General features: G+C 39.4%; 1 protein-coding gene across 1 annotated transcript in view; it reads right to left on the bottom strand.

Moving 5' to 3' along the window:
- Window positions 1–2,633: 2,633 nt before the first annotated feature.
- TRAF3IP1 (TRAF3 interacting protein 1) overlaps window positions 2,634–13,408 on the bottom strand; it is a 73,734-nt gene continuing 62,959 nt past the window's right edge. The window contains exons 14-15 of the mRNA XM_069465580.1: window positions 5,234–5,457; window positions 2,634–3,361 (exon numbers count right to left, since the gene is read on the bottom strand). Of these exons, the coding sequence (XP_069321681.1) occupies window positions 3,196–3,361; window positions 5,234–5,457 (390 nt within the window). The 3' untranslated portion in view covers window positions 2,634–3,195. The remainder of the gene's footprint in view (window positions 3,362–5,233; window positions 5,458–13,408) is intronic.

Consider the following 13,408-nt stretch of genomic DNA (forward strand, 5'->3'; position numbering starts at 1 on the left):
ATATGTTCTTAAACTCTCTTTTGAACTCCATTTTCTTACCAGAAAAACCAATGTGCTTGATTTAAAAAACTGATAATCAATTTGGTACTCATCTCTAAGTATGACCTGAAAAGCAAGCTTTATAGTTTAAAAAGCCATTTAAATTTTTCTCTTGCTGAATGAAAAATCCCTCCCAATCTTCCTTTATAAAAATACACATAACAAGCAAAAAGGGATTCACTTCTGCCCTAATGTAAAGCTTGTATAAACTATTCTTACCAAAACAGCTTTTAGAAAAATATGGAAGCTTTTTATTAATAAAGTGTATCAAAGGGTAGAGTTAAACTCAGAGCCCACATGGAGCAAGCAGCTCATCTCAGGAGCTTGGTAACAGCTTTCCCTTCCCCTCCTGCTCTGCTTACATTTTTCTCACTTCTACTTTGCTAGTCCGACTCTGCCTGGAAGACTCTCAGCAGAGGCCGAGGTCGCCTCCTCCAGAAGGTGTCATGAATGATGTGATTACTCTCTAAACTTGTGGGTGTGAACAGAAGACCCCAGAGTTAGAAGCTGAGTCCAAGGTCTGTGTGTTTCATTTATTCCCTGATGTGACATGTCTGAGGGCACCATCTTCTTTGCGCCCAGCCTGGTTTGGAAGCACCTCCTCAGGCAGACTGGTCACCCCAAGTCTGCTGCTGTCTGGTAGCAGCTGTTTATTCAAAAGCTGGTCAAAGGCCCTGGCCACCTTCTCTCTTACTCGTGTGCCATGACACGATGCACATCGACAAAGAAGACAAACTCAGTTCTCTGCAGCCTAGAAACGAAGTCCAGGAATACCTCAGGGGCACTTGTCAGTACACGAACAGAATTCCATACCACCCCAAATCCTATATTGCACTTCATATCATTAAATGACATCATTTTTCTTCACAGATTTCAGTTTTTAAAAAAGTTGATTATTAAAAGGAAAAATAATTATGAATATCAAAGCAAAAAGCCTGAATTTTAGTCTTGAACTATTTTTTCCAAAGGTTTACACATTTCCTTTGAATTATAAACTACTGTCAGCTCAATTTTTAAATTCAAATACCTAAAGTATGACTCCAGTGTGCCCTGAAAATTTATAAACCGAAGTGGAGGAAAATATAATACTTAAAAATCCCATTTATATATTTTCTCAAAGTATTAAATAAGATCAGGACCTAATTTGTCTATGATAAGATACCATAATAATCACATGTAGAGACCTCCTAAAACTTCACAAATGATCTTAAAGTTTCTGGCAAATGCTTACCTATCTTATAAAACTTCCATTCATAGAGAAAAGGGGTGTCACAATATGAACGAAAAGATGTAATTCCCTGAACTTTCTTCACAAGAAAAACAAAATACACACATTTCAAAATGAAAAATCCAAATGCTTATGTTTTTTACATGTGTGAATTGAACTGCACAATCCATACTTATAGAAAAAATATGTGATTATTTTTAATGATTTATGTATAAAAGAAAAATAAATTTTATGATACAATTTGATAGACTACTTCTTACAAAATTTCACTCACATACAATGTATGCAATTTTTTGTAACCCAAAAATTCTATTCACATATACAAATTCATAAAAGGCAGACAACTTAACTTGAAGCAAAATAGGGTCCATTTAGGATTATGGCTAAGTCATTCAATTCAGTAGAAAAGAGATTATAAATATATGAAGGACTAGTTTACTAATACCCCTCCCCTTCCCCCAAAATGTATTTAGGAAAACGTGAAAGATTTATATGATCTGAAGAGAAACCAGAGTACCCAAAATGTATTTAGTATGATCTGATCAAATAGAATTTTATGATGTACTCAAGAAAGGAGAAAAAGACCAATGTTTCAGAATGGCAGATCTGAATAACCTGCTCCTGAACTTATTTAGCTTAGAAAATCATATAACTACCTCAGTAAAAAATTTATTTTGGAAATTGCATTAAGAAAAACCAAACGGTGCCATTTGTGCTAACCCACAAAGAAACAAAACTGCCTCAGGCAATTCTCACACTTTAAATGGCACTCCTTAATTTACATAATAAACACAGTATCTAGAAATAAAAGTATTAGGAGGCAGACTTTAAGGCCCATAAGTATGTCTCCAAACACAGTGAAATCCTTTATACAGTAACTTAAAACTTTCCTATTTACAAGAGTATATGTTAAGTGTAGAACTAACTATAAACCATGTTTTTAAAAAAACTTTTGCCTTAAAAAAACAATTTCCAAAAAAATGGCTGACATCAAAAAATTTTTGTAAATTGATGCATCCTTTTAAGTCTTCCTTATGCGGTTTTTCCTAACTACCTGTCTGTCAGGTGTGTAGGCACATACACCTATGCAAAGGAAAAGGCATGATGTCAGTGCCTCATAGAGCAAGACTCTCTTCTTAAAGAGAACGAGGACTCCAGAGGAACCGCACTAGCATCTATGCGAGGAAAAGCCAGGGAAAAATGTTGAAGAAAATGAGGATGCAGCCTATGACAATTTCATGTCCAGACAATGTCCATAAAGACCATACTAAAGTCTCCTTTTAAAATTTATGATCTTTAAGGGCTAGAAACACAAACAAAAGATGACAGGAATCAACAAGAAAATTACATAAAGAAGCATATATAATTATAAAGAGCTTAAAAAAACAATTTTAAAAACCAGTTGATCTGTAACTTATAAGGATACAGGCTGAAATTAACCCTTTTCAAATGGAAATTAACTAAAAATATAATTTATTCATTTCAGGCCTCATTCTATATACAAAGTGCCCATCAAAAAGTGTACAGTCATCCTTCATTCAGTGTTGACCTCTGCAAGTTCTTTCACTGAACTGGAATAAAGGACCACTGTTCCCTGGAATGCCGACCCCGCTCACCTGCTAGAGAATTCTGGTGCAGAACTCAACAGGCTGCAGCAGAACACAAAGAACACGCTTACAAAAAAACTCACAAAGGCGTTGGGAAGAGCTATTTATAACTAGCAAATATTCCAGCTGGAAGGAGGTAAGAAAACATGGTCTTTTTATACACTTAATATGCTCAAAGTTTGAAAGCTCTGAAAGTTAGCTGGATATTAACATTGTAAACTGTTCATTTTCTTAGCAAACTGGAACTTAAAGAGTGATGATTTTCTATCTTCCTTTTTAAACTGATGGTGGTGACTTTTCATCTCTGAAACTTCTGAGTGTTCACCTTCTTGAAGTCAAATTGATACTATACACCATTTTCTGGATTTTTTCTTCATTCTTTAGGATATTGGCCTTCACAGCGCAGATCTTGTCTTGCTGGTCTTTGATCAGCTGCTCCAGCTCAGCCAGCTCGGCCTTCAGGGGCTCCACGGCACAGTCTGTGATGCTGCGGAGAACAAAACCAGCAGCTCATCAACATCTTGGCTCACCTTACGTTTGCTTCGTAATTAAAACACCGAAGACAAAAGTAATTATTCATCTCATCCAAAGAAAAAGGGTAAAATATAAATGTATACAATAATGATATTAAAGAGACAAAACACTCACACCTGGGAAAAATTTATTCCTTATTTTCATAACCCCTGCCATCACTAAAAGTGAAGTCAAACATGAGATTTATTTTTAAAAAAAGCAGCTAATATTTCTTCAATTTCTTAAATTAGAGCCTCAGGGGCAGCAAGAAGGTATGCAGCAAAGTCCCCATCGACACTAAGAGAACCTGGCCAGCCCCGTCCTCACCGGGGGACACCACCCCGCAGGAGAGGCACACAGGGCGAGGAGGGCTGCGGTGTCCCTGGCTCACTTGTTCATGACACTGGCAGGAGACCTTTTAGTTGTTGGGTAAATACGGAGAAAAGTCTTGAATATAGTTGGGAAAGCTAAAGTCAAAATTAACCTTTCCTTTTAGGTTTTTAAAAGCATATAAATACAAAGTAAAATACAAAACAAGGAAGACCAGTAGTTTCCAACCATCCTACCATAAAGGCAAATCTGGTTTTGTAAGGGAAAAGTGTCTAAGATGGTACTTTCTAATATCTTAAATCAAAATGTAAGAAGTGCTAACCAAGTATCATGCCAGAATAGGCACCAAAAAGTTCTTGGTGACTGTCTAACTTCCTTCATGTTGTACATTTTAAATTGTAAAGGACTTTTTAAAAATAAGCAGACTAATAATAAAGAGTAGAACTTCATTATAATATACTTTTAATTACATAGGCTTATGGATATATCATGGAGTCAAATCATGTTTTCTGAAAAAAAAACACTTAAAATCATAAACATTTGGCCGGGCGCGGTGGCTCACGCCTGTAATCCTAGCACTCTGGGAGGCCGAGGTGGGCGGATCGTTTGAGCTCAGGAGTTCGAGACCAGCCTGAGCAAGAGCGAGACCCCATCTCTACTAAAAAAAATAGAAAGAAATTATATGGACAGCTAAAAATATATATAGAAAAAATTAGCCGGGCATAGTGGCGCATGCCTGTAGTCCCAGCTACTCGGGAGGCTGAGACAGGAGGATCACTTAAGCCCAGGAGTTTGAGGTTGCTGTGAGCTAGGCAGACGCCACAGCACTCACTCTAGCCCGGGCAACAGAGTGAGACTCTGTCTCAAAAAAAAAATAAAATAAAATAAAATCATAAACATTTACAAAACATTAGGGATTATGATAAGACACATGAAAAAATGGTATCCAACGTTCTCTGGATTTATTAATGTCTAAATCTATTTTGTGTATGAACATGAACTCCAAATCTCTTCTAATTGCGACAGAGAAATGCTTGCTGTGGTATGAATGAAGAGATATCCGTTCTCCTTGTGAGGGAGGTAAGAAAGGGAGGGTTGAGAGGTAGTGAATTCTAGGGAGATTCCCCCTAAACTCCGGGGCAGACCCATGGGCATCCCAGACTGCTTCTCTCCCATTACGCCATCGATCTCCTGCCCCGCCTCCCACCAACCTCTGTCCTTTCTGCAAGGCCCCCTCCTTATTACCCCCTCACTCCTTCTGCAGGGCCCCCTCCCCGTTAACCCCTCCTCTAGACCTCCGCTTCTTCTGTAGGGCCCACCTCCCTGTTATTTCCCACCCCCTCTTCTGCTGGGCCCACTCTCCCTGTTACCCTCCCACCCTGACCTCTGCCCCTTCTGCAGGGCCCCATCCCCACTACCCCCAAAACCCAACTCCTTCTGCAGGCCCCCCTCCCGTTCCCCCTCAACCTTGACCTCTGCTCCTACAAGGCCCCCGCTCCCTGTTACCCGCTCCCACCTCTGCTCCTTCTGCAGGGCCTCTGCGTGCTGCTTGTTCTCGCTGTGCCACAGCTGCAGCTCATTCTGCATGGCGTCCACGTCCTCCTGGATGTAGTCCATGATCTTCCCCAGGGGAAGTGCGCTCTTGCACAGGGTCTGGATGGACACGCGGAGCTTCTCTATCTCCTTGGAAACAATGTCCTTCTCCTTCTTCCACGCTGACTCAAAGACAAGTGATCTCTCCTACAGTCAGGGAAACACAGGAAGAGGAAGAAGCGTCCTCAGTCTTAAGGTAGGCGGGGCTTGCTAAGCACACTGCCACAGGGATAGCAGGAAAGGCACAGGTGGAGACAGTGCTGGCTGTGGGACACCATCTCACTTTCGTGACAAGGGGAGAGTAATGCCACTCAGCAGGGTAGATGTGAGGTGCCGAGCGCTATCGGAGCACACAACAGTGCCGAGGAGGGGCTGATCCTTCCCCTGCCAATGGCGACAGGGTCTGTCTTTACCTAGACATCTGTCTGAGGGGCAAATTTCTACACAGTAAGATTTTAGTTCCCAACTAACCAGAAACTTATTGTAGTTATTGTTTCAAGAGCTTATTTAGTACCATGGATGATTTTCCCAAATGGACTGGCAGAAGGGGGGCCTGACGCTTAACTAATCAAATGGCCATCTTTTCACCCAAATGACTTCAAAATCCAGCTGGCCAGGAGGAAGGGGGAAGGAAGCACAAAGGAGAGGAGGAAACTGGTGATGTGGAAATGAAGGGATGGTGAGTTGGCAGGAGACCAAAGCCAACAGCACCCAGTGGGCAGAGGGCCAAGTCGACACAGCCGGACTGGACTGGCTGGTTGGGAGGTTACAGAGTCCGGGGACCTGGTGCAGGCTGGAGGGGGTGGGGCTCAGACAGCAGCAGGTGATGGAAGTGAGGACAAGGAGCCGGAGATGAGTGGGGAACTGCATTCAGTTTGGCCAGGGGTCCTTGGGCTCTTTGACAAGCAAAGTTTAGAATTCTCTTCATATGAGCTTTTATCACAGACATCTCTGCATTTCAAAAACTAATATAAGTTGGTAAGAATCAATAAGCTCAGGAAATTTTTCCTGTTTTTCTTTAGGAAGCCCTCCCTGGACACCCTCACCTCCCCCACCCCCCAGACTGGCTAAGGTACGTTTACTTCGCCCACTTATAGAATGAGCTAAATGCATTACATTGTAATTAATTCACTTTTTGTTTTAGTTTTGACCTTATCATAGCTATATAACCACTTGTATTACTTCTAATGCTTGTTTCAGACTGTAGGTTCCAATGTCTGTAGGACCCAACGTCTGGATCTGCTGTGGTCCATGTAAACTCTCCTTAAGTATTTGTGAAGTGAACAAAGTGGATAAATGATTTAAGTATTAGGATCCTAGCTCCACTACTTACTGGCTTGGACAAGCATAAGGAAAGCCTTAGCATAATGCCTGGCACATAGAAAATGTTAAATAATTGGGGCTAGAAATAAAAGTAAAACACAAGGAACTACTAAGTGAATTCAGCAACATTGTAAGAAACAAGATAAACATACAAAAATCAATTGTATTCTATATACTAGCAATGAACACAGGGGCACTGAAATTTAAAATACAGTGTCATTTATAATTGCTCAATAAAAGAGAAATGTTTAGTTGTTAATCTAACAAAACATGTATAGGACCTATACATTGAAAACTACACAATGTAATGAAAGAAATCAAAGGAGATCTAAATAAATGGAAAGACATACTGTGGTCATGGATTGGAAGACTCAATATAGTAAAGACATCAATTTTCTCCAAAATGATATACATGTTTCATGCAAATCCTATTAAAATTCCAAACGTTTCACAGATATAGACAAGATTACCCTAAAATTTATATGGAAAAGCAAACGAACTAAAACAGCTAAAACATTTTCAAAAAGAAAAATAAAAACAGAGGAAACAGTCTACCTAATTTCAAAGCTTTCTATAAAGCTACAGTAATCAAGACAGCGTAGAATTGGCAGAGGGACAAAGATCAAAGGAACAGAACAGAGAATCCAAAAATAGGTCCACACAAATACACCCAAGCAATCTTTGTCAAAGGTGCAAAAGCAATTCAGGGGAGGAAGAAGAGCCTTTTACCATTTGGCACTGGAGCAAGTGGACATCCATAGGCCACCAAAAAAAAAAAAAAAAAACCAAAACCTTGACCTTAAACAAAAATTAACTCAAAATGGACTTAAATATAAAACTATATAATTTTTAGAAGAAAAACAGGAAGAGATCCTCTGTCAGCCACATGGGATAGGAAAAAAAGTAAATAAAAAAATAAGAGGAGAAAATCTTTAGGGTCTAGGGCTAGGCAGAGTTTTTAGACTTGATACCAAAAGCATGACCCATAAAAAGAAAAACTGATAAACTGAACTGTATCAAAATTTAAAATGTTTGCTCTGCAAAAGACCCTGTTAAGAGGCTGAAAAGACAAGTTACAAAGTGAGAGAAAATATTTGCAAATCACGCATCCAATAAAAGACTCTAAGATAAGTAAAGAACTCTCAAAATTCAACAGCAAAAATCCAAATAATTCAATTAGAAATATCTCACAAAGAGACGTTTCACTGAAGAGGAAATACATATGGCAACAAGCACATGAAAAGATGTTCAAAATCACCAGCTATTAGGAAAATGCAAACTCAGATCACACTGACATGTCACCACACAACTATCAATACAACTGAAATAAAAAATAGAGACCACACCAAATGCTGATGAGAGACGAGATCGCTCATACATTGCTGGTGGGAATGTAAAAAGATACAGCCACTCTGGAAAACAATCTTTCTTAAAAAACTAAACATGCAACTACTGTATGACCCAGCAATTGTACCCCTGGCATATATCCAGAGAAATGAAAACTCATATTCACACAAAAACCTGCACACAATTGTTTACAGAAGCTTTATTCAAGTTAGCCACAAACTGGAAACAACCCAGATGTCCTTCAATGGATAAATGGTTAAATAAACTGTGATACATCCATACCATGGAAAATCACCCATCAATAAAAAGGAATGAACTGTAGAAACACAAAACAACCTGGATGACTCTCAGAGAATTATGCTGAGCGAGAAAAGTGAATCCCAAGAGGTTACATGTTGTATAACACTCTGGAAAAGACAAAATTATAGAAATAGGGAACAGGTTGGTGGTTTCCAGGGGTTAAGGGGGGGATCAGGGGTGGGAGGGAAGAGGGTGTGGTTATAAAGAAGCAACAAGAGGGATATTTGTGGTGATAAAAATGTTCTGGATCTTGACTATATCAATGTCGACATCCAGGTTGTGACAGTACACTGTAGTTCTGCAAGACGTTATCATTGGGGAAAGTGTGTAAAAGGTATACAGTTTATTGTTTCTTACAACTGCATATGAATCTATGATTATCTCAAAATAAAAGGCTTAATTTTAAAAAAGTGATATAAATGCCTTTAAATTAAAATGCTAAATGATTAAAATGAATTCAATGCAATACTAAACTATTTCCCAAAGGAAAAATATATTGTCTTTATTATACACAAATCAGTAAATATCTCACTTAGTTGAGAAATTAAAAATTCTATTAAAACCCATTCATAATGATTAAGTAATACCTGTGTATTTGTGTTGACTCTAATATAAAACTGTTTAGGCTACAGAATTTAGGATGGGAGACTAACATGAATAAATGTCTTATAAAATCGGGGAGTTACAATATAGAAAACTACACCGAGAGGCAACCTGGTCAAGCTCCCTCATATTTTTGGTTACCTTGTCAAACTCCTGCATATTTCTATGTCACAGAGCCAAGCAGAATTTAGGACAAGAAACATTTGGGTTGGGATTACAGTAGGCAGGAAAGACTTTTGTCATTACTGTAAAGACACTGGAACACATTGCTGCAAAACACCAAACTCTGGCAATTTTCAAGCTTTCATTTAAATCAACATGGCAGGGGTGCAGTAGAGAAGTCAAGCAATGATTATTTGCTTTAAAAAGCACACCCCTCTCGAGATAGGCTTTGATTTATATGTAGCTCATATAGATGTATCAGCAACTTTCCAGATAAACACAACCTTGTTTTAAAGACTTTTAATATGATAGCAGAATCTGAGAATCCCACTACCATACTCACCACACAGGAATTAGTCATAAGAAATACACTAAACTTTTGGAAACAGAGAACAAAAAATATTGAAAATCTGTCATTACACAAAATAGGACCTAAAACCACCTAGACCGTGGGAGGACTCGTGGGCAACGGGCCCGACAGTCCGTGCCCTGCAGCTCTGCAGCCTGGTGCCAACCCGGCTTCACCACCTCCTAACTTTATAGCCGTGGGAGCTTGGCTCAACCTCTCTGGACCTCGGCTTCCTCACAACAACATGGAAATAATAGTTATCCTGCAGGTAAGATTAAGTGGGATAATATAAAATAAGCAGCTCAGTGCCTCACACGTAGTAAACACTCAAAGAGATGTTAACTGTCATCGTAAATTTGTCTCCCAGAAACAACAGGGTTGCAGGCCCCTGCAAGCCAGCGTGTGGGTGCTCTTTGTCCAGTGTACTAACACAGCTGTTCATCTCACATCAACTTATCAGCCAGAAAAGATTCTTAGGCATGTTTAGAATACTTTGGTGTATACTAAAAAAAATATTTATTTGTATGTATTTTTAGCACCTACAAACAAGCTGCTATGTCCAACTTTTGGTAGACAAGTTATTTCATTAATAATTTACCTTTCTGACACATTCCCTTTCCAATCTCCACTTTAGAAATATAAATAACCCACAGCTATGAAATTAACTTTAAAATTCTCTACTGAAAGATTTGCGATTCTGAGCTCAGAGAAAATCTGCTGTGAACCCTGCAGAACGACCTCTTTGTGACACCCTTGCTGTGGATCAGCGTCTAAACGCAGCTTCTACGGGTTACACAAACAGAGAGGTGGCAGCTTGTGCGTGTGTCATGGGGACCCAAGCCCACCCTCCTGGCCCCTCCTGCCTCCTACCTGGCTGGCCTTCCTTTTCCTGCAGGCTGCAGACTATTTTCTCAGCTGCTCTCTGGCAGGAAGGCCTCTGCCAAAGTGTTTCAGCATTTGGCTGGCCGCGTCACACATACACGCGCACACGCACACACACGCTTTTTAGAAAATGCTTCCAAGATTTTTCAGGTGAACACTTACTTCTGGGACTTAATATTATTTGCATTTTACCACACACACACTTGTCCCCAGAGATAGGGGCATTTGCATTCATAGTGATTTTAAGATTTACAATTATTATAAGTCATACAAACAAAAATTATTAACTTTAGAGATTTGTTTCTTTAAACTTTAACTGCAGTGCTTCAAGAAAGTACTATTTTAAAAATAATGTCTTAAAGGCCTGGCCCTTGGATATTGCCAGAAGTCCCTCTCAGAAGCAGTATCTGGGGCCCAGGGGGCTGGCAGCATCTGACCACTGACCCCCCTCTGCTGCATGGTCATCAACTCCGCTGGGCAGAGCTCTCCCTCCATTATGCAAACCCAATAAACAAAAGCCTGATTAATTGGGGGGTAGGTAATAAATCAAAGAGTATTTGCTTTAAATAACATACTCTCCCATGACCTCAGGAAGTGATTTATATGCAACTTGTCAAAAGTTCATTTTCTTCACAAACAGAGGAATACCTGCATTCAAGTTACAAAAGAGAAGCACAGACCGACAGAATAATTACCCAGAGTGTCCTATTCATCCAGAAATATTCCATCACCAAACTTCTTCATAAACCATCCATTCATCTCTCTAATGGGGGTCAAGTTGGACCCCTTAAACACACAAGCAAAACAGTTGGCAAACAAATATTTAAGCTTTTAATGCACATACAGAAAAGCACATAAAGAAAAATGTACAATTTAACAAAATGATAAAGTGGACGCCTACAGCTATCACCTGGGTCAAGAAAGCTCACTGCCAGTACCCCTCATGTGCCCACGTGACCACGTCCTGGGTCTGTGCACCCCTGGCTCTGCTGTCCTGTTTACCTGTGTGCGTGTTTTACTTCACGTAGCACAAATGCAATCGTGCAGTGTGTATCTCTTTGTGTCTGCCACCTTTGCTCAACATTATGCTTAAGAATCAACCATGTCACATGTATTTTGTCCATTTGTGTTGCCGAATAGTGTTTCATTATATGAATTAAATATCATGATTTGTTCATCCGTTCTACCGCTGATGGACATTGGGGTAATTTTTTGTCTGAGGCTATTATAAAAAATACAATTCTGAATAATCTTATAAATGTTCCAATATCTACAGGCAAATGATTTTCTAGGTTATTGGTGGGTCAAAGGGAATGTATGTCCTCAACCTTTGGGACATAATGCCAGTTTTCCCAAATGGTTTTAGAAATTTACATCAAATCTTTCTCATGAACCAATATTCTGTTTCTATGCATATGAAGGAACCATCACCTCTACTACTATGTCATTTCTACAATCTGACAACTGCAGGTAATAACTACTTAACTATCTTATGGGCAGCACCTAGAAAACTACTGCTCCAAATCAGGAACATGCTGTTAAAAGGAACCTTCCAGATGATAGTTGCTCATTATAGCAACTATAGAGGAAGAGCTAAACACGAGTGGTAAGCTTTTAGTACGGATGCATGAGAAGCTAGACAGGTTGAGGGTTAACTGCCCAGACTGGAACCAAACAGATCTGGAGTAGCATCCTATCTTATCTCTGTGACTCACTGTCTACATAATCTTGGACAAGACAACTTTTGTGTCTCCGTTTCCTAACCTAGGAAATGAGGATAATACCTACCTCGTGGATTACTGTATTAAACAAAGTATGCAATTCATCAGTCATAGTAAGTGTGCTATAAATGTTAGCTGTTGTTATAATCATTATATTGTCAATTAAGAAGAATTGATGGTAAGCTTCTATACGAGAAAAAATGCATACAGACCAAAATATCATTAAATGTTAGCTGCTTTTACAGACAAACATTAATGTCCTTGAAAGATGAATGAGAAACTTTCTTAGAATTATGTATAAAGTAAAAGTAAGCTTGGCACAAGACCCAAGGGTGTCACTGTGGATGAAGCAAAAGGTCAGAACACAAAACAGGAAAGCTAAATCTTCAGATTGGCCTTTCTGATAGACCTGTAAAATGGTATAAAAGTTGATTATACGATTAGGTCATTCTTGCAATACCCAACTAAACCAGGGTCAAGGGGCCAAGGGAAAAAAGCACTCAGCCCACATGGCACCTCCTCTAAGAATTACATTTTCACCAGCCCGGCTGCTGAAACAGCCTGCTGTAACCTAAGACCAGTTTTACCCAGCAGCTGCTGAAACAACCTGCCATGACTCTAAGACTAGTTCTACCCACCGCAGTCACTCACCAATCACAGCTTGCCAGCTCCCAAAAACTTCTTTAGAGCCAATGAATTTTCTTGTAAAACAATATGTTTCTCTTTCTAATAAAACTCCTAATCTTCTCTTTGTTTTGCAAACATACCAAAGGCCACCTGGTCTCTGTGTATGCCCCAAACTGCAATTCTTGCTTCCCAAATAAAACATTTTACATTGAGAGATTTGTCTCTATATCTCATTTGACTTTGACAATGGAAATATTTTTAAAAACAATCTTATCACTGAAGGGTGGCAGATTATCCCACCCAAAATGCCGCTTTGGCATCAGAATTATTTTGAGCTAAAGGCACTTAATAAACAGCAGGTACAAGAAGGACTCCCTGACCTCCCCTTTTCTTCCTAAAAGTGGGAGATGAAATCCATACGTGGAAGATGTCCTCCCTGTACCAAAAGGAAACATTCTTATCGCCAGAGGTGGGAAGTCAAGGCCAAAAGAATCCTGTACAACAGATCTAGTTAACTCAAGTCTCCCTTTAGTCTCCCCATATATTTTAGTCACTTTTTCACACTTGCTCTTCTTTGTTCAACTTAGTTTATAAGTATTTGGCTCTAACTGCTTCCTTGGGTCTTCATTTTCCCATGGGGGTTCCCGTGTACATGTAAAAAGTCCATATGCTTTTCTACTCTTAATCCGTTTTATGTCAATTTAATTCCTGGGCCCAGCCAGGGACCCTAAGAGAATAAATGTAAAGTTTTTCCCCACTGCATCACACAGAGAATTAATCATAC

The sequence above is a fragment of the Eulemur rufifrons genome, chromosome 1 (assembly GCF_041146395.1).
Source record: "Eulemur rufifrons isolate Redbay chromosome 1, OSU_ERuf_1, whole genome shotgun sequence".
Taxonomy (NCBI): domain Eukaryota; kingdom Metazoa; phylum Chordata; class Mammalia; order Primates; family Lemuridae; genus Eulemur; species Eulemur rufifrons.